Source organism: Leucoraja erinacea, chromosome 4 (assembly GCF_028641065.1).
Source record: "Leucoraja erinacea ecotype New England chromosome 4, Leri_hhj_1, whole genome shotgun sequence".
In the NCBI taxonomy this organism is placed as follows: Eukaryota; Metazoa; Chordata; class Chondrichthyes; order Rajiformes; family Rajidae; genus Leucoraja; species Leucoraja erinaceus.
In genome coordinates this window covers 1913393-1935228 of record NC_073380.1, presented here as the reverse complement: position 1 = coordinate 1935228, position 21836 = coordinate 1913393, and the positions used below count along the sequence as shown (strand labels likewise).

General features: G+C 47.4%; 1 protein-coding gene across 3 annotated transcripts in view; it reads left to right on the top strand.

Moving 5' to 3' along the window:
- itga9 (integrin, alpha 9) overlaps nt 1-21836 on the top strand; it is a 369220-nt gene that overhangs the window by 248465 nt on the left and 98919 nt on the right. For all 3 annotated transcript variants that reach the window (XM_055633502.1, XM_055633503.1, XM_055633504.1), the window contains exon 20: nt 3305-3384. In XM_055633502.1, the coding sequence (XP_055489477.1) occupies nt 3305-3384 (80 nt within the window). The remainder of the gene's footprint in view (nt 1-3304; nt 3385-21836) is intronic.

The window sequence follows — 21836 nt, the reverse complement described above, 5'->3', positions numbered from 1 at the left end:
AAGTCAAGAAAGGGTCCTGACCCGAAACATCGCCTATCTATGTTCTCCAGAGATGCTGCCCGACTTGCTGAGTTACTCCAAAACCTGATGTCCTTATGCAATTGATGTTGCCTGCTCCAGGAACCCAAATGAAAGCCGTGGCCACAAGCAATCATTTTCTGGTGGTGGTAGTTCTAGTTCGAATGATGAATCTGGAATCGAATTGAAGTTGCAAATATAAGAATCCATTGTGGCTGTTGTGAAAGTGCATATGGAGAAGTTAGTTGGAGTATTTGCTGGAGTGAAGCACTGCTTTGCAGTGAGGAAGATTGAAAATTGCTTCAGAACATTGATAGACAAAGTGATGATCTTTGGAATTCTTTTTCAAAAAAGAGAGTGTAAGCAGAGTCTTTAAATACTTGTAAGGCAGAAATACTTGCAAGACCAATCACTCAACTCATCTCTGTCACATTACAGTCATAATCTACTGCTGCTTAAAAAAAAAAAAAATTGTCAGGGAACCTTTTCAGCAGTTCCCATTCTTGGTATGGTTGAGCAGGTTTCTATTACCTATAGGTTATCAGCAGTAGCCGTGCTTCAATGGCACTCCTGATGTTCCTCACCAACCCATCCAAATTTCCTCAAATCGATGACCGTTTTATGGTCTTTGCAAAGAATCCTGCAATAATTGTCACAAAGTATAAAAAGAAAGGTAAAATGAAAAATCACTACAAGGGAAATGTCCAACTGTGAACTGACAGGATGAAAAGCAGCTGAGAAATCCACTCCATTGGCAATCCTCTTCCTCCCATTGTTCTGCCCCGTTTCCAGGAATATTTTATGGTTTGCTTTTGTACCTTTCTCTACCATTTCCTTTTCCACCACCTTTTCCTCTTTCCTTCAACCGCCCGTCGTCCTTTTCATCCTTCCTAACCGTGTGACCTGAGAGCACAAAATCATTTACAGGAATTCAGAAATATAATGTAACTTGTTTCACGATATCTTCTCTATATTAACCAACATTCCATAAAACATATATTGGGCAGCACAGAGGTAGAGCTGCTGGCTCACAGCGCCAGAGACCCGGGTTCAATCCTGATTATGGGTGTAGGTTGTGCAGTGTTTGTACATTCTCGCTGTGCATGCGTGGATTTTTCTCAGGCTACTCCAGTTTCCCCCTATGTTCCAAAGACGTGCAGGTTTGTAGGTTAATTGGCTTCTTTAAATTGCCCCTAGTGTGCAGGGTGTGAAAGTGGGATGACATAGGACTAATGTACAGTTGATCAATGGTCAGCGTGGACTCGGTATGCCAAAGGGCACTGTATCTCTAAACTAAACATAACATTTTAAAAACTTCAGATGCTTACATTTCTAAATTTTTGATTCACCGTCACAGCAGCTTGACTATTCTCCAGATGGGACACTATACACTGCTTGATTCCCAACTAAAGCATGGAGTATTATTACCCATGTTAAGTATGGATCCCCTCTCCTGCTGAAGTTATGTGCTGTGACTCCTCATGAAATAGAAACTGTGCAATATTGGATGAGTGGATCTAAGATTCTTGATTTACCGAGGATATTAATATCTTCTTATTTCATGTAGGAATTTTCAACTAATTCAAACATATGCTTTGCTTTTAAGTCACAAGCCTCATTGCCATTTTTCTTGTGCCACAGAAATATAATGTAACTTGTTTCACGATATCTTCTCTATATTAACCAACATTCCATAAAACATATATTGGGCAGCACATTGCACAGAGGCAGAGCTGCTGGCTCACAGCGCCAGAGACCCGGGTTCAATCCTGATTATGGGTGTAGTTTGTGCAGTGTTTGTACATTCCCGCTGTGCATGCGTGGATTTTTCTCAGGCTACTCCAGTTTCCCCCTATGTTCCAAAGACGTGCAGGTTTGTAGGTTAATTGGCTTCTTTAAATTGCCCCTAGTGTGCAGGGTGTGAAAGTGGGATGACATAGGACTAATGTACAGTTGATCAATGGTCAGCGTGGACTCGGTATGCCAAAGGGCACTGTATCTCTAAACTAAACATAACATTTTAAAAACTTCAGATGCTTACATTTCTAAATTTTTGATTCACCGTCACAACAGCTTGACTATTCTCCAGATGGGACACTATACACTGCTTGATTCTCAACTAAAGCATGGAGTATTATTACCCATGTTAAGTATGGATCCCCTCTCCTGCTGAAGGCATGTGCTGTGACTCCTCATGAAATAGAAACTGTGCAATATTGGATGAGTTGATCTAAGATTCTTGATTTACCGAGGATATTAATATCTTCTTATTTCATGTAGGAATTTTCAACTAATTCAAGCATATGCTTTGCTTTTAAGTCACAAGCCTCATTGCCATTTTTCTTGTGCCACTACCATGATTTGGGCATCCGGTACAGAGGGGGGAGGGGAGGGAGGGAGGTCTCCCTGTCGATCTGCTCCTGGGCCTGGCCAAGATGGCCATTCGCAGGCCCAGGCAGCGGGTAGTCGATGACCGCACTGGGGTTGGCTGCCTGCCCCTTTTCCGGGCCCACATCCGCGCCTGCGTGTTCCTGGAGAGGGAACATGCGGTGTCCACGGTGACTTTGGAGGCCTTCGGTGAAAGCTGGTCGCCGCGGGAGGTTGAGTGTATTGATGATAAAGTTGGCGATATGTTAATTTGATGACTGTTTGTTTGTAAACTCAATATAGGCAGCCTTTGATCGTGTTAATACTTTATATGTTTGCTTTTATTTTCTGAATAAAAGTATTTGTAAATTTAAAAAATGAGTCAAACGTCACATGTTATTTATGCTTGCAATTGAATTTGAGCACAAGAATCCGTAAGATTAAGTACATGTGGTTTTCGCGAGACCCTTGCACCAAAGTTAACAAAGATATGTCTGCGCACCCCAGCGGTATGAACATTGACTTCTCTAATTTCAGGTAGTCCCTACGTTCTCCTTCCCTTCTCAGCTCTCCCTCAGCCCACTGGCCCCACCTCTTCCTTTCTTCTTCCCCCCCCTCCCCCCACGCTCACATCAGTCTGAAGAAGGGATTCGGCCCGAAACGTTGCCTATTTCCTTCGCTCCATTGATGCTGCCTCACCCGCTGAGTTTCTCCAACGTTTATGTCTACCTAAAGATATGCCTGCAACTGGATTGCAGACATATCTTAGTGTCTGTCCTACATGGCAATGCATCAATGGAGACATGAGAATGCAGCATTTAGTACCTCCAGTCATCATAACACTTTGGAAGATCAGTGCTTTAGATGCCTGTCTCACGCCTTCTTCAACTTATCTTTGAATCTTTGTTTTACATTGCAGTATGAATTCAGCATGATTTTTGACACAAGTCACCTTTTCGGGGAACAGGAGAATTTGGAGTTCATAGTCACAACACAAAGGTAAAGCTCACATGCAATGCACGATGACATGCGTTTATACTTTAGTATGATTAACATTTAATATTGTAAGTTTAAAATTAGGTGTATTAACCATAGATTTAAAATACAGTTGACTGTGAAAGTAATACTATCATATCAGATGAAACAAATAAGAACGATTAAATGTTTAAGAAGGAACTGCAGATGCTGGAAAATCGAAGGTACACAAAAATGCTGGAGAAACTCAGCGGGTGCAGCAGCATCTCGCTGAGTTTCTCCAGCATTTTTGTGTAAGAATGAATAAATGAACTGACTGATGGATGAATTTTAGAGGATGTTTGAATAATTTGGTTAGCCATCAAGTCGAAAGCAGCAAAACTGTACAATCTTTTTGGAGCAACTTTGAGATATCTATTGTGTTGCATTAACCAACTTGAAAATGACAAGAAATTGAACTCAATAACTATGAACTATTGGGTGATCCAGATGAAGAGCTTTAGCGGCTGGAATGCACAGTGCAAATATGTACATGCATAACCCATGGTTTCATTGAAACTCAAGTTAGAAAACTTGAGCTTTTCAGTAAGTCTCAGGAGTAGTAATCATTTCAGAAATACCCATGACCCAATTAGACAAATTTTGATTCCACATGACTTTAAATGTAATTCCAATTGGAAATCCCTCTCTCCACATTTAAATGGTCCAGCTCACTATCATTCTGCTTCCGTATCTGAGTAATGTTTCCTATTCCACTCTTTCAAATACATTCCAGAGGGCAGGGGTCTGGATTTTTGGCAGCATGGTATCTCATGGTTCCTGTCACTGGTTAGACTCTTAGAGTTGAAAAGAATTGTTAGTGACAAGTTACTCAAGACACAGGAAATGGCTAAGGCTGGAGCGAACAGGACAAGCAGCAGTGTCTCCCAAGTTAACTAATCACATTTAAGGGTTACTAGACCATGGGGGACCTGTTGGGTCCCGTCCCCTCAAGGCGCGGTTGCGGGTGGGGGGGGAGGCGGCCTTCGGCGTCTCACACACACACACACACACACACACACACACACACACACACACACACACACACACACACACACACACACACACACACACACACACACACACACACACACACACATCTCCCCCCCCCCCCAGACCAAGACCAGTGCAGACCCGTTGGGTGTGTTCTCCCAATGAGGTGGGGGGGGGGGGAGGGTGCTGCGGCTTCACACGCAAACTAACCAGCCCCCCCCATGTGTGAGGTGGGGAGATGGGAAGAGAGGGGGAATGGGGGGGGGGGGGGGGGAAGAGAGAAGGGGAAGAGAGAGTAGAAGGGGGGAGAGAGTAGGGGGGGGGAGAGGGGAGGGGGAAAAGAGAGGGGGACAGGAAGGAGGGGGGTGGAGAGGGGGTTGGAGGAGAGGTGGAGGAGAGGAGTGGAAGAGGGGAGAGAGGTGAGGAGGCAGAGGGGGGGGTGAGGGGGGGTGGAGAGGCAGGAAGTGGATGGGGAGAGGGGGGGATGGGTAGATGGAGAGGGGGAGGGGAGAGAGGATGGGGAGGGAGGGGGGGATGGGGAGAGGGAGGAGGAAGGGGAGATGAGAGGAGGGAGGAGGAGAGGGGAAGAGGGAGAGAGAAGAATGGGGGAAGAGGAGGAGGGGAGGGGAATAAGGGAGGAGGGGGGGGAGGGAGGAAGGAGGAGGGGAGAGAGAGGGAAGGAGGGGGGGAGATGGAGAGGGGGGCGGAGAGGGGAGAGGGAGAGAGGGGTGAGGGGAGAGGGGAGGATAGAGTGGAGAGAGGCGAGGAGGAAGGGTGGAGATGGGGAGAGATTGGGGGGGGAGGAGAGGGGCGAAGGGGGGAGAGGGGGGATGGGAGAGGGAGGAGAGGGAGAGGGGGAGGGGGGATAGAGGGGGGGGAGGGAGAGATGGGTGAGTGAGGTGAGAGTGGGGGGGGAGGGGTGGAGAGAGAGGAATGGGGGAGAGGGGTAGGGAGGGGAGAGAGGGTGGGGGAGGGGGGAGAGGGGATGGGAAAGAGTAGGCGGGGGGAGAAGGGGGAGGAGAGGAGGAGGGGAGGGGAGGGGAGAGGGGGAGGAGATGGGGAGAGTGGTGAGGAGAGGGGTGAGGAGAGAGGAGAGAGTGGGAGGAGAGAGAGGAATGGGGAGAGAGAGGGGGGTGAGGAGAATAGGGAATGGGGGTCAGAGGGGGTGAGGAGAGAGGGTTGAGGAGAGGGGGGTGAGAGGGGGAGATGGGGGAAAGAGTGGGGAAGGGGAGGAGTGGGGAGGGATGGGAGAGAGGGGGATGAGGATGGGTGGAGGGGAGGAGAGGAGGGGAGGGAGGGAAAGGGGGAGATAGGGGAAGGGGGGTGGTAGGTGGGAGAGAGTAGAGGAGAGAGAGAGTAGAGGGGAGAGGGGGGAGTGAGGGGTGAGAGGAGAAGGAGGGGGGGAGAGTGAGGGGGAGGGGGGAGGGGAAGTTGGAGAGAGGGGGGTGGAGAAAAGGAGGGGAGGGGTAGAGGGGGGAGAAGAGAAGGTGGAGGGGGAGGAGAAGAGGAAGGGGAGAAGGTGGAAGGGGGAGAAGAGAGAGGGGATGGAGGAGAGGGGAGGGGTGGAGAGGGGGGAGGGTGGAGAGGGGGAGGATAGGAGGGGTAGGGGTGGAGGAGGGGGGGTGGTGAGGGAGGGGGTGCAGAGGGAGGGGGGTGGAGATGGAGGGGGTGGAGAGGGAGGGGGTGGATAGGGGGGGGTTAAGGACAAGTTGCACTATTTGATCTTAGTTGATTGTGCACGCCAGACCACGTGAACGTTACAATCTCCCACACCTGTCCCATTGTGATATCATATGTAAAATGAGATCCATTGTGATTGGACATCTGTGAGATGGCACGGTGACTCATGCAGCAGCTTGATTTTAAAATGATTTGATGTTTTTTACTAAAAAATGTAGGGAAATTAATAAACAAATTTTCTAATTTTCAAAACAAAATGTGGAGGAGGAAAAACTCTACAGGAATATGTGACAATTTCTCTGTTACGGTAAAGGGTGAAAGAGTGGGTGGAAAACAAGTGGAAATCCACAAAGGAGCCTTAGTTACCAGAACAAGTGTAGAAAGGGTTCGACAAAGAAGGGGGGGGGGTTAGGGGCATGGAGAACGATGAGAGTTTTAAGGGGGAGGAAATGGGTTACAGAGCCTAAGGGTGGGAAGGGAAGCGGGGGGGGGGTGGGGGGGGGGGGGGGGTGGGTCCAGGAGGGGTTGGGGGATAGAAAATGGGGGGAAAGGATGGGGGGGGGAAGGGGGGGGGGAGGGGGGGGAGGGGGAAGAGGGGAGGAAGAGAGGGGAAAAGAGAGGGAGAAGTGGAGAGGAGAGAGAGGAATGAGGATTAGAGCAAAGGCTCGAGACAGAAGGGGAGAACGGGGGGGGGGCGGGGGGGGGAAAGGGGGGGTAACAAGAGTAAGGGGTTGTGGGGACAAGTGGAGTGGAAGGTGGTAGAGAGGGGAGGGGGAGGGAAGAGGGGTGTGGAAGAGAAAGGGAGAAAGAAGGAGGGGATAAAGAGGGAGGAGTAGGAAAGAGGGTGGGGGTTTGAGGTTATCGGAGGAGGGATTGGGGTCTTTTTCAGGGGAAGGGTGGAGGAGGAGAGGAAAAAAGGAGCAGAGAGAACGGAGAGGAGATGGGGGTAAGGGGTGGGGAAGGGAAGGGGATGGGAATAAGAGGAAAGGGGAGGAGGGGAGATGAGGGGGGAGGAGAGGGGACCAGGGGGTGGGGGGGGGGAAGAGGAATATGAGAGGGAGAAGGGGGGTGGGGGGGGGGGAGGGGGGGGTGAGAGGAGGGGGGGTTCCCATGGGGGGGGGGGGGGGACGGGAGGAAATTGGAGGGGGGGGGGGGGGGGGGGGCGGTAGGAGAGGGAGGGTAAGAGAGAGGGGGGGAGGAAAGGGGTTAAGGTGGGGGTAGGAGGGGGGGAATAGAGAAGCTAAAAGGTGGGGCGGGGTGTACCAAGGGGGGGGGTGGACCAGATGGGAGGGGGTGTGAGAGGGGGGGGGGGGGGAATGCAAGGAGAGAGTGGAAAAAGAACCCTTTTTACACGGTGTGAGGACATATATGTGTATGTTTGGGTTAAAGGGGAGGAATTCATTTTGTAACCCCCTAACCCGCCTCTCCACTGATGCATAGCCCCCAACGCACAGGCGCGTCTAAAGGGGGGGTAGAGAATGAGGGCAGAGAGAGAATGGAGAGAGACAGAGAGAAAGGGGTAGAGACAGGAAGGCAAGAGACAGTGGGAGAGGGGGGTGGAAGGGGAGGAGAGGGAGGGTGGGTGAGGGGGGTGGGTGGGGGAGGGGAGAGAGGGAGGGAAGGGAGGGGAGAAGTGTGGGGGAAGGAGAGGGGAGGGTAGGGGAAGGGGTGGAGGGGAGGGGGGAAGGGAGTTTAGGGGAGGGTGGGGGAGGGCAGGGGAGAGGGGGGGAAATGAAGGGGGCGAGGAGAGAGAGGTGGGAGAGAGAGAGAGAGAGAGGGGGGGAGAGAGAGCGAGAGATGGGAGAGAGAGAGAGAGGGAGAGAGTGAGAGAGAGAGAGAGGGGGAGAGACAGAGAGAGCAGAGAGCGAAATGCAACCATGCATCACGCGTTCAGAATGTTCTGGAAATGAAGGTCTCATACACGAAAGCTGTCAGCAGCTCTATGTAATTCAGGGGAGGACCCCACGCCCCACACACACACACAGCGGGTCCGATCTAAGCTGTCAATGATGACAGCAAGCAATTTTTTTTTTTTTAAACTGTCTGAAATTAAAAGTTAATGTTAAGAATTAGTACTGTTAAGTGACAAATAATTAAATTCAATTTCAATAAAAACAAATGGAATCTACAACATGGCAGCCTGGGGGGGGGGGGGGGAGGAGACAGTGGGGCCAGGTGCAAAGGCATTGTGAGGTCAGCGGGCGGGGCCGGGCGAGGCCTGCAGGCAGATGGGGGGGGGGGGGGGGGGGGGGGGCAGGGTCAGGAAGCAGTAGGGCCAGGTGCAAAGGCATTGTGAGGTCAGCAGCTGGGCAACCTTAATATTTTTTTAAAATATCAGTTTGGTGATAAATCTTAGTAAATATCTCTGGAAATAATCGACCAAATTTATAGAGGATTGGATTTTTGAAATCATAAGGAAATTTTCTACCCGTAGATGTAAAAATTTCACTGTAATTGTAACATCAGCACCTGGGCAGCGGTCAGATTTTTAAAAAAGGTCAGATTGGTCAACAATTTTAATTAAAAAGTCAGGAAAATAATGTACCAACGGTACAGAGGAGTGGATTTCTAAACTCGCAAGGAAAATCTCTACTGATATATGTAAAAATGTTCAAGAAGGAACTGCAGATGCTGGAAAATCGAAGGTACACAAAAAAGCTGGAGAAACTCAGCGGGTGCAGCAGCATCTGTGGAGCGAAGGAAAATCGTTTCCTTCGCTCCATAGATGCTGCTGCCCCACTCAGTTTCTCAAACTTTTCTATGTAAAAATGTTGCCGTTTCGGCATCTGGTTTTCGAGGAGATACGTTTCACATGCAAAATGACACACGCGCATGCGGGGCCTAGAGGCAGGTGGGTCTGGATAGGTCGGCATGTTGGCATTGTGACGTCAAGCAGCTCGTGAGTCTGATTTAGATTTTAAAAAGAGTGGTGGGGGAAGGATTTTATTAAAAAAACGTGTACATAAAAATGTCGAAATGTTTTGAGGGGTGGATGATTGACACACACACACAGAGTTTTAATAGATACTAGACCAAGTTGAGACCCATTGGGTCTGTTTCCCCAACGCGCATTTGCCTCCCCACCAGGCGTTGGGCGGGGATAGACCTGAGGACCCCGAGCGAGGCGGCCGGTGGGCAGGCGTCAAACCGGGCTTCGGCCGCGGCAGCAGCCTACCCACCAGGCGCCGGACCCGAGTGAGGATGTGGACCCTGAGCAAGGCCGCGGCGTGCGGGCTTCCGCAGAACTTTCTGGATATTTCTGAGCTACATGCGCTCGCATACTCGGCGCTTCAGAACCCGAGTACGGGGAGGGGGGGAGGGGGGAGAGGGGGTGAAGGGGGGGAGGGGAGATGATGTGTCGAGATGTGTAGAACAAAGAAGCTACAGCGGAACGGAGCTGTAGAATGTTTGTTCTGCTGAATTCACTCCATCTCTCTGCGCCTTTAATCCACAGCGGCAGGGGGGGGCCGGGGCCTAGAGGCAGGTGGGTCTGGATAGGTCGGCATGTTGGCATTGTGATGTCAAGCAGCTCGTGAGTCTGATTTAGATTTTAAAAAGAGTGGTGGGGGAAGGATTTTATTTTAAAAAACGTGTACATAAAAATGTCGAAATGTTTTGAGGGGTGGATGATTCACACACACACACACACACACACACACACACACACACACACACACACACACACACACACACACACACACACACACACACACACACACACACACACAGTTTTAATATATAGATAGATATGATATGATATATGATTAGATATATGATATGATGAAATAAGCAGAAGAAACATGGAGGAGAACATGTCAAATAGAATGGAGGAATTCAAAGTAGACAAAAAATGCTGGAGAAACTCAGCGGGTGAGTCAGCATCCATGGAGAAAATGAGTAGGCGATGTTTCAATGTTATTCAATGTTAGGTCAAATTATTATGGGAAAATGGGGGAGCAATTGTAAAAGTGGAGAAAAGTTGGGAGACAAGTAACAACAATCTATGAGAGGAACTCAGCAGTTGAGCAACAGTGGATTGTTGGTCAACTCGCAGCTCCAGCAGATTCCAGTATCTGTGATCTCTTGTGCAGACAGAAAAGTAAATTAAAATTCTTAGATTTTTCCAGCAAATCATTGAGCTGAAAGAAGAATATTCCACACTTACAATGTTTAACTTTCAGAGGTTGAATTAATGAACATTACATTATCAAAATGTAATGATAACGCTCAAACTATTACAGGTGCACAACCTTTTATCCGGTGTTCCAGAAACCGAAAAGCTCCGAAAACCGGCCATTTTTTCCAGATGTCGTCTGCGCACCAAAACTCGCGTTTGGCGCCAAACTTGACCCAAAACGACCCACGGTCAACCCAGGTCTGTACTACTGTAGCGGCTGCCTCCTCCCTGGAGACCGGGAGACGCTTAAACATCTGTAAATCATTGCTTAAATGTTAGTCAGTTAGTTTGGAGGGCTTTTATGTGAAGGGGGGTGAAGGGGTAAACTTTAATTCTTAGTCCCCTACCTGGTCGGAGAGGCGGGGAGCGGTCAATGCCTTACCGGGTTGCCGTGCAGTAAGCTCCGCAGCGCTGTGGCCGTTGGGGCTGCGGGCGGCGCCAGTTGTAGCTCCGACCCCGGCAACTCTACCCCTGGCTGCGAGGCGCTCCAAATCCAGCGCGGCCCGCGGCCGGACGCCCCAGCTCCGCAAATGTCGGGAGTCGGCAGCGTCGCAGCGCTGGGAAACCAGCGGGGAGCGGGCAATGCCTTACCGGGTCGCCGTGCGGCAAGCTCCGGAGCGCTGTGGCCGCCGACACACAACATCGCGGAGCGTCGCTGGATTTGGAGCCGCGCAGCCAGGGGTAGAGTTGCCGGGGTTGGAGCTCCAACCGGCGCCGCCCGCGGCCGGACGGAGCCCCCAACTCCGCGGCTCCAAATCCAGCGACGCTCCGCGATGTTGTGTGTCGGCGGCCACAGCGTTCCGGAGCTTGCCGCACGGCGACCCGGTAAGGCATTGCCCGCTCCCCGCTGGTATCCCAGCGCTGCGACGCCGCCGACTCCCGACATTCCCGGAGCTGGGACGTCCGACCGCGGGCGGCGCTGGATTTGGAGCGCCTCGCAGCCAGGGGTAGAGTTGCCGGGGTCGGAGCTCCAACCGGCGCCGCCCGCGGCCGGACGGAGCCCCCAGCTCCGCGAGGTTGGGAGTCGCCGACCAGGTAGGGGACTAAGAATTAAAGTTTCCCCCTTCACCCCGACTCCACCACCACCACATAAAATCCCTCCAAACTAACTGACTAACATTTATGCAATGAGTCTCCCGGTCACCCGGGAGGAGGCAGCAGCTCCAGACTTTTCAAGCCGCCCGCGCTACCTACCTAATCTACGCTAAAAATCTTCCATTCTGAAATCCGAAAATGTCCGAAATCCGACAAGTGTCTGGACCCAAGGCTTTCGGATAAAAGGTTGTGCACCTGTACTGCAAATTGGTCATCCATGCACAGCAACTTTGCGATATTCAATGATTCTCACCGAGGTAACCCAGAGAGTAAGACTATTTTCAAAATGACAAAACATTCAATATAGTGACATCTAAATGTGTATCTGCTCCTCCCCATGAAAGATAACCTTTGACCTCACTGTTGTATTCTGTCATCTCAGAGCTGACTTGCACATTGGTAATCATTGCAAATGTTACATATAATCTTTGTATATTGAGGATAATTGATCGTAGAGATATAAAGGATTGATTTAGTATCAGGAGTGGGGTTTTTTTTTACAGAGAGGGGGTGCTTCCTCTGTATGCAGTGAGAAGAATTGAGAGATAAAACAAAAATGATTGAGCAAAGGGTCAGAGTGTGAACTGACGAATTAACGTCCAATAGACTATAGGTGTAGGAGTAGGCCATTCGGCCCTTCAAACCAGCACAGCCATTCATTGTGATCTTGGCTGAGGAGGCCAATTCTCTGGATGCTTTCAAGAGAGAGTTAGATAGAGCTCTTAAAGATATTGGAGTCAGAGGATATGGCGAGAAGGCAGGAACGGGGTACTGATTATGGATGATCAGCCATGATCACATTGAATGGCGGTGCTGGCTCGAAGCACGAATGGCCTACTCCTGTACCTATTGTCTATTGTCTATTTCACTGACCCTTAAGATGCACCGTATTGTATCCTATACTGATCAGACTGATTAGATACGGTACAAAATATTAATGAGGAAATACTTTGTGTTCAAATTTAACTATACTATCTGGTTAAACAGCTGGTAAACAACCTCAACATAGTAACAAAACTAGAAAACGCTGGAAACATTCAGTAGGTTAGGCAGTGGCTGTGGAAAGACAAACTAATAATATTTCAAGTCTTGAACTCATATTAGTGTCGGCTTGCTTGGTTACATTGATCTTCCAGTCACTAGTATTTGAATTGGACACCTGCTTGTTTCTGCTGGAAATCTAAGTTCTATGACAACGCTTCAGTTACTATTTTGAAATGCAGTGTGGTGAAATGACTGCAACCACCCCCTAACCATTTGTGGTGATATTGAATGCTCCAAGCAACTCTATTTTAAAATATTAAAGTGATTTATTTGATATTTGTGGGGCCCGGTTGGGTTGCTATCATCATTCCTGATGCCAGAAAATATTTTGTCATGTTGCAAATTTAGTTTTGTTTTCATGCAGAGAGATAAAAATATACCTCCCAGTTGCTCTCAAGATATGTTTTTGTCTTGTTAGGCTGGATGAATTGTATGTCAGCTGGTTCCAGTCAAAGTGCTATGACAACACTTTTCATCAAACTTACGACTTTTTAAAGAAAAGCTTCTCGAATCTTCCAGAATTTGGAGAAGTGCTAAAAATAATAGAACTTGTGCTGTCGGTGCAGAACAAGAACTATAACACTCAAATTTGGTTCGATCCTGATTACAGGTGCTGTCTATGTGGAGCTTGCACATTCTCCATTTGACCCCAGGGGTTTTCTCCGGGTGCTCCAGTTTCCTTCCACATTCTAAAGATGTGCAGTTTTGTGGGTTATTTGGCTTCTGTAAATTGCCCCTACTGTAGGACGTGAAAGTGGGTTAACGGAACTAGTGCACATAGCGATCAATGGTCGGCGTAAACTGAAGGGCCTGTCCCACTTAGGCGAGTGCAGGAGACTCTTCTGCGCTCGCCACATGATCGCCACGTGGTCGCCACATGTTTGCTGGTGGTCTATGGTGAGTCTCCTTCATGGTCGCGAGGAGTTCCTGCATTCTGGGAACTTAATAATAATAATAATAATCTTATTTATATAGCACATTTTTAGTCAACTTGCATTGACCCCAAAGTGCTTCACATAATTACATTACATTTACACACAGGCAAAGGTGGATGAAGTGTCTTGCCCCAAGGACACAACGACAGTATGCACTCCAAGCGGGATTCGAACCGGCTACCTTCCGGTCGCCAGCCGAACACTTAGCCCATTGTGCCATCTGTCGTCTACTTGTCGCGGCCTCAGTATGGTCGCCATGGAGAAAATCGATAATCCTGTAGTCGTAGGTGCAGTTGTAGTGGGGTCGCCATGTAGTTATGGGTAGTCATGCTAGTCGTAGGTAGCTTTATTTAATCACCTTTGCTGACCGGACATTTTCATTGGCTCATTGGAGGATAAAAACGTAAGCACGCGTTTTCAGAACCAAGGATAACCGCCCAGTAATGTTAAATGCCCGCTAAACTTCACAACTGTGTATCTCTGACTTATTAAAAGTTGGCTGGCTTCTTAAAAATGTCTCCACTCGTTCTCCCCCCCTTCGCTCCCCACAGAACTTTTGTCTTTGCCTTCCAAGTTAAAAAAGCAACTGAAATTGCTTTTCATTCAGACTGCTGTGCAACAACTGTCCTTGTTCCTACACATTTACAAATACTCTTTCACTGATACTTCTGCAACTTTCTAGTCTAACTAATGGAAAAAAATAGCAGAGACTGTTCCTTCCAAGTCTCTTTCAGATAATGTACACTAACTTTAATCGACCTATCTGCTGGCTCACCCTGTTATGTGCAATGGAGATTCTACCGTATCATTTTGTGTGATTGCCAAACAAACCATTGGCATGAGAGTAAATGATGATTGGTAGTATAGCTTCCTCTCCTTCCTCTCATTTTGAAGCAGTCTACCAGATGGATTTCTGGTTCTCTATTGACTAATTTAACTCTTGTTTGACTTACCATAAGAACACATGGTCTGGCTGTAAAAACCTGGTTCATTCACTACATGGCCTTTTATCATCCAATGTAGTGCCAATTAACTTCACTCCGACACATACGTTCTGCTGGTTTTGGCAAATAGTGGTTTAGCTACTGGAACTACTGCCTCACAGCTCCAATGACCCAGGTTCATTCCTGACCTCGGGCACTGTCTGTGTGGAGTTTTTACATTCTTCCTGTGACTGCAAGGATTTTCTTCCCCGTCCCAAATAAATGTGGGGTGGTCAGTTGAAAGAATTCTAATGTGCTTCTAAATCAAATCAGTGTGCGACTTGGAAGAAGTTTTTTTGGTCTTCCATCATCGCAATGTGATGGATATTTATGTAATTATGTAAATTATGTTGTGTCTTGGGTCTATTTGTTTGTAATGTATGGCTGCAGAAACGTCATTTCGTTTGGACCTCAAGGGGTCCAAATGACAAATAAATTGAATCTTGAATCTTGAATCTTGAAGGCAGGATTGAGGCAGTGAGTTGTCCATGCCCTGTTCATTCTAGGCACTTGAGGCTGTGAATTGGGCAGCTGCTATTGGAGAAGGCTTAAGGATTTACTGCATCTCAGTCGGGATGCAAAAGTGGAACAATGAAACAAGGAGCAGCAGCTTCCACAGCAGCTGCCATCTGAGCAGTCCTATGGAAATTGGCACCTACCCCTTGCAGAAGCGTGTTGTCTGTTGACTTCCCTACACACCTTGCCATTTCCAGAAACGGCCTGGAGGGCCTGATGGTGTTCCAACCAGCCTAGTGTACATCGGCAGCAGCCTTGTCATGAAAGCCTACTGGTTGTAAGTCTCATCTGAGTTTAACGAGCTGCCATGCTTGATTCCTACCCTCCTATCTGACTGCAGCAATTATATAAGGTGCCTCTACTCGTGATGTACTGGGGAGATCCGGTTACAACAGTGTTTTGTTCCTGAGATCTGTTGGTAATCCAAACTGTTAGTAATTCAGAATGAATGTAAACAGTATGTGGGAGAGGATTACAAGAGCTGCCGTGAGGAGAGAGCCACCAGGTACGGTAAGAACGGTGATAGTAGAGAAGGTTGGGACTGGGGTTTGTAAATTTGTGGATCAGGGAAGATAGTCATGGTCAAGAGATTCACATTCACAGACATAAATATGACCAACAATTAGTATTGGACCAACTCCAACTACACTGGAGCTAGGGCCAAGAAGCACACCAAAGCTTCTACTTTCTCAGAAGACGCAGGAAGTTTGGCATGTCTCCAATGACTCTTACTAACTTCTACAAATGTACCACAGAAAGCATTCACAACTTAGTTTGGCAACAGCTGTGCCCAAGACTGCAACAAATTGCAGAGAATTGTGGATGTAGCCCAGTCCATCTCACAAACCAGGGTAACCATAAGGGTAAAAAGACCCTCATGGGACTAATTTACAGGCCCCCAAAGAGTAGCCTAGACATAGGGTGCAAGTTGAACCAGGAGTTAAAATTGGCATGTAGCAAAAGTAATGCTGTGGTTGTTATGGAAGATTTCAACATGCAGGTAGACAGGGAAAATCAGGTTGGTACTGGACCCCAAGAAAGGGACTTTGTAGAGTGCCTTTGTGATGGATTCTTTGAACAGCTTATATTGGAGCCAACCAGGGAGAAGGCAATTCTGGATTTAGTGTTATGTAATGAACCGGATTTGATAAATGACCTCGAGGTTAATGAGCCATTAGGAGGCAGTGACCATAACATGGTTAGGTTTAATCTACAATTGGAGAGGGAGAAGAGTAGATCAGAGGTGTCAGTGTTGCAGTTGAATAAAGGGGACTATGGTGCCATGAGGGAGGAGCTGGCCAAAGTTGACTGGAAAGATACACTGGCAGGGATGACAGTGGAACAAAAATGGCAGGTGTTTCTAGGAATAATACAGAAGGTGCAGGATCAGTTCATTCCTAGGAGGAAGAAAGATTCCAAGGGGAGAAAAGGATGACCATGGCTGACAAGGGACGTCAGGGACAGTATAAAAATAAAAGAGAAGTACAACGTAGCAAAGATGAGCGGGAAGCAAGAGGATTGGGTAATGTTTAAAGAACAACAGAAGATAACTAAAAAAACAATACGGGGAGAAAAGATGAGGTACGAAGGTAAGCTAGCCAAGAATATAAAGCAGGATAGTAAAAGCTTCTTTAGGTATGTGAAGAGGAAAAAATTAGTTAAGTCTAAAGTTGGACCCTTGAAGACTGAAAAAGGTGAATTTATTATGGGTAACAAGGAAATGGCAGATGAGTTGAACAGGTACTTTGGATCTGTCTTCACTAAGGAGGACACAAACAATCTTCCTGATATAGTATTGGCCAGAGGATCTGGGGTGACAGAGGAACTGAAGGAAATCCACATTAGGCAGGAAATGGTGTTGGATAGACTGATGGGACTGAAGGCTGATAAATCCCCAGGGCCTGATGGTCTGCATCCCAGGGTATTTAAGGAAGTGGCTCTAGAAATCGTGGATGCAGTGGTGATAATTTTCCAATGTTCTATAGACTCAGGATCAGTTCCTGTGGATTGGAGGGTAGCTAATTTTATCCCACTTTTTAAGAAAGGCGGGAGAGGGAAAACGGGGAATTATAGACCAGTTAGCCTGACATCGGTGGAGGTGAAGATGCTGGAGTCAATTATAAACGATGAGATAGCCGCACATTTGGATAGCAGTAACAGGATCGGTCTGGGTCAGCATGGATTTACAAAGGGGAAATCATGCTTGACTAATCGTTCTGGAATTTTTTGAAGATGTAACTCGGAAAATGGACAAGGGGAAGCCAGTGGATGTAGTGTACCTGGACTTTCAGAAAGCATTTGATAAGTTTCCACATAGGAGATTAGTTGGCAAAATAAGGGCACATGGTATTGGGGGTTCAGTATTGATGTGGATAGAGAACTGGCTGGCAAGCAGGAAGCAAAGAGTAGCATTAAACGGGTCCTTTTCAGAATGGCAGGCAGTGACTAGTGGGGTACCGCAAGGCTCAGTGCTGGGACCCCAGCTATTTACAATATATATTAATGATTTGGACGAGGGAATTGAATGCAACATCTCCAGGTTTGCGGATGACACGAAGCTGGGGGGCAGGGTTATCTGTGAGGAGGATGCTAGGAGGCTGCAAGGTGACTTGGATAGGTTGGGTGAGTGGGCAAATGCATGGCAGATGCAGTATAATGTGGATAAATGTGAGGTTATCCACTTTGGTGGCAAAAACAGGAAAGTAGACTATTATCTAAATGGTGAGATGCAACGAGACCTGGGTATCATGGTACATCAGTCTATGAAAGTAAGCATTCAGGTACAGCAGGCAGTGAAGAAAGCAAATGGCATATTGGCCTTTATAACACAAGGAATCGAATATAGGAGCAAAGAGGTCCTTCTGCAGTTGTACAGAGCCCTCGTGAGACCACACCTGGAGTATTATGTGCAGTTTTGGTCCCCTAATTTGAGGAAGGACATTCTTGCTATTGAGGGAGTGCAGCGTAGGTTTACAAGGTTGATTCCCGGGATGGCGGGACTGTCATATGGTGAGAGAATGGAGCAGCTGAGCTTGTGCACTCTGGAGTTTAGAAGGATGAGAAGAGATCTCATCGAAACATATAAGATCGTTAAGGGCTTGGACATGCTAGAGGTAGGAAACATGTTCCCGATGTAGGGGGAGTCCAGAACCAGGGGCCACAGTTTAAGAATAAGGAGTAAGTCATTTGGAACGGAGACGAGGAAACACTTTTTCTCACAGAGAGTAGTGAGTCTGTGGAATTCTCTGCCTCAGAGGGTGGTGGAGGCAGGTTCTCTGGATGCTTTCAAGAAAGAGCTAGATAGGGCTCTTGAAAATAGTAGAGTTGGGGGATATGGGGAGAAGGCAGGAACGGGGTACTGATTGGGGATGATCAGCCATGATCACATTGAATGGCGTTGCTGGCTCGAAGGGCCAAATGGCCTATTCCTGCACCTATTGTCTATTGTCTATAAACCAGCTTCACCCCATCGCAGTGCGTGCCTCTCCACAGTTGCACTTGTCTTCCCTGCTGTAATCAGAGTATTGAACAGTCCTTGTATAAGCCGTGGGAATCTCCCATTCTCCCAACCTACCTCATTGCGGCCCTTGCACTTTGACCTAAAGAGCAATCTGTTTAATTTCTCATCAGTTGCTTTCCCCCATCTCAGGAATCAAACTTGTGAACTTTTGCTACACTTCCCTTTAACAGTGATATGTACAAGGACACAAGGTTCCCTCTGAAAATCAGCATTTCTCACTACCTCATTCGGCTCCTCTAATCTTTTGACGAAAGTAGATGATTTCACATTTTTTTCACATTTTTCACATCACAGGGCGATATATTGGCACGCTGGTCGAGTAGCTGCCTTACAGCCCCAGAGACCTGGATTCGATCCTGACTTTGGGTGCTGAATGTATGGAGTTTTGTACGTTCTCCCTGTGACTGTGTGCGTTTTCTCCGGGTGCTCCAGTTTTCTCCCACACTACAAAGACTTACAGGTTTGTAGGTTAATCAGCTCCAGTAAAATTGTCCCTAGTATGTAAGATAGTATTAGTGTATGGGGCAATCGCTGGCACGAACCTGATTAGCTGAAGGGCACTGGATCTCTAAAGTCTGAAGTCAAAAGTTAAGGGAATGTTGCAGATGGTATATAAAGTCTCCATGTATCCTCCCACTGCCACTCAGGAGAGGGACGTCAGATGCTGGTCTACCAAGGATGGACTCAAATCCTCTGTTTCTTCCTCCAACAAAGACCCAATCAATTTCCATCTACTAACACTCTCCTTCGCCTGGTGAAACTTGCCCTCACCCTCAAGAACTCTTCCCACGTCAAGTTATGAGAGGGGATTTTATTGAAACATGTAAGATTATTAAGGGTTTGGACACGCTAGAGGCAGGAAACATGTTCCCGATGTTTGGGGAGTCCTGAACCAGGGGCCACAGTTTAAGAATAAGGGGTAAGCCATTTGGAACGGAGACGAGGAAACACTTTTTCTCACAGACAGTTGTGAGTCTGAGGTATTCTCTGTCCTCAGAGGGCGGTGGAGGCCAGTTCTTTGGATCCTTTCAAGAGAGAGTTAGATAGGGCTCTTAAAGATAGCAGAGTCAGGGGATATGGGGAGAAGGCAGGAATGGGGTACTGATTGGGGATGATCAGCCATGATCACATTGAATGGCGGTGCTGGCTCGAGGGGCCGAATGGCCTACTCCTGCATCTTTTGTCTATTAACAATGTAGCCATGGACACTTGCATGGGCCCCAGGGAGTCCTTCCTTTTTGTCGGTTACATCAACCACTCCTTGTTTCAAGCGTGCACTGCTATCTCTGCATTGCTGACGACTGCATTGGGGCTGCCTCCTGCACCCATGCAGAACTCATGGATTTCATAAAGTTCACCACTAACTTCTATCCCCCCCTCAAATTCATCTGGACTGGCACCTCTCTCCTCTTTCTTGATCTGTGTCTCCATCACAAGCCACACACTCTCAACTGATGTCTACTGATTCCCATCGCTATCTGGACTACACTTCCTCTCGCCTTGCCTCTTGCTGTTCCCTACTCTCAAATCTTCCGACATCTGACATCTCCTCTTTCTTTAGTAAACGTGGTCTTCCCCCTTCCTGTCAAATATGGATCCCTCACCTGCATCTCCTCTGCGCCCTCTGTAGTTCTGTTCTTCCTCCCCCTGCTCCCAAACAGAACAAGGATAGAGATTGAAGATAGACACAAAAAGTTGGAGCAACTCAGCGGGACAGGTAGCATCTCTGGAGTGAAGGAATGGGTGACGTTTCGGGTCGAGTACCTTCTTCAGACCTCTTCTTCAGGATCGACAATAGACATTAGGTGCATGAGTAGGCCCTTCGAGCTAGCACCGCCATTCAATGTGATCATGGCTGATCATACCCAATCAGTACCCCGTTCCTGCCTTCTCCCCATATCCCCTGAATCTGCAATCTTTAAGAGCCCTTAAGAGACCTAACAGTAGGAGTGGAGTTGGGGATGACATCAAACAGCAAATTAGAAATGCGTGCAACAAAGGTAAAACAGTTATAATGGGTGACTTCAATCTACATATAGATTGGGTTAATCAAATTGGCAGGGGTGCTGAGGAAGAGGATTTCTTGGAATGTATGCGGGATTGTTTTCTAAACCAACATGTAGAGGAACCAACGAGAGAGCAGGCTATTCTAGACTGGGTATTGATTAATGAGGAAGTGTTAGTTAGCAGTCTTGTGCGTGGCCCCTTGAGCAAGAGTGACCATAATATGATTGAGTTCTTCATTAGGATGGAGAGTGACATAGTTAATTCAGAAACAAGGGTTCTGAACTTAAAGAAAGGTAACTTTGAGGGTATGAGACATGAATTGGCCAAGATAGACTGGCAATTGATTCTTAAAGGGTTGATGGTGGATATGCAATGGAAGGCATTTAAAGACCGCAAGGATGAGCTACAACAATTGTTCATCCCAGTTTGGCAAAATAATAAATCAGGGAAGTTAGTGCATCCGTGGATAACAAGGAAAATCAGGGATAGTATGAAAACAAAAGATGAAGCATACAAATTAGCCAGAAAAAGCAGCCAACAAGAGGACTGGGAGACATTCAGAGTCCAGCAGAGGAGGACAAAGAGGAAAGGGAAAATAGATTATGAAAGAAAACTGACTGCAAAAGCTTTTATAGATATGTGAAGAGAAAAAGATTAGTTAAAACAAATGTAGGTCCCTTGCAGTCAGAAACCGGTGAATTGATCATGGGGAACAAAGACATGGCAGACCAATCGAATAACTACTTTGGTTCTGTCTTCACTAAGGAAGACATAAATCATTTGCCGGAAATAGCAGGGGACCGCGGGTCAAATGAGATGGAGGAACTGGGTGAAATCCAGGTTAGTCGGGAAGTGTTGTTAGGTAAATTGAATGGATTAAAGGCCGTTAAATCCCCAGGGCCAGATAGGCTGCATCCCAGAGTACTTAAGGAAGTAGCCCCAGAAATAGTGGATGCATTAGTGATAATTTTTCAAAACTCTTTAGATTCTGGAGTAGTTCCTGAGGATTGGAGGGTAGCTAATGTAACCCCACTTTTTAAAAAGGGAGGGAGAGAGAAAACGGGGAATTACACACCAGTTAGTCTAACATCGGTAGTGGGGAAACTGCTAGAGTCAGTTATTAAGGATGGGATAGCAGCACATTTGGAAAGTGGTGAAATCATTGGACAAAGTCAGCATGGATTTACGAAAGATAAATCATGTCTGACGAATCTTATAGAATTTTTTGAGGATGTAACTAGTAGAGTGGATAAGGGAGAACCAGTGGATGTGATATATCTGGACTTTCAGAAGGCTTTCGACAAGGTCCCACAAAAGAGATTACACAGTATTGAGGGTTCAGTATTGATGTGGATAAAGAACTGGCTGGCAGAGAGGAAGCAAAGTAAACGGGTCCTTTTCAGAATGGCAGACAGTGACTAGTGGGGTACGGCAAGGCTCAGTGCTGGGACCCCAGCTATTTACAATATATATTAATGATTTGGACG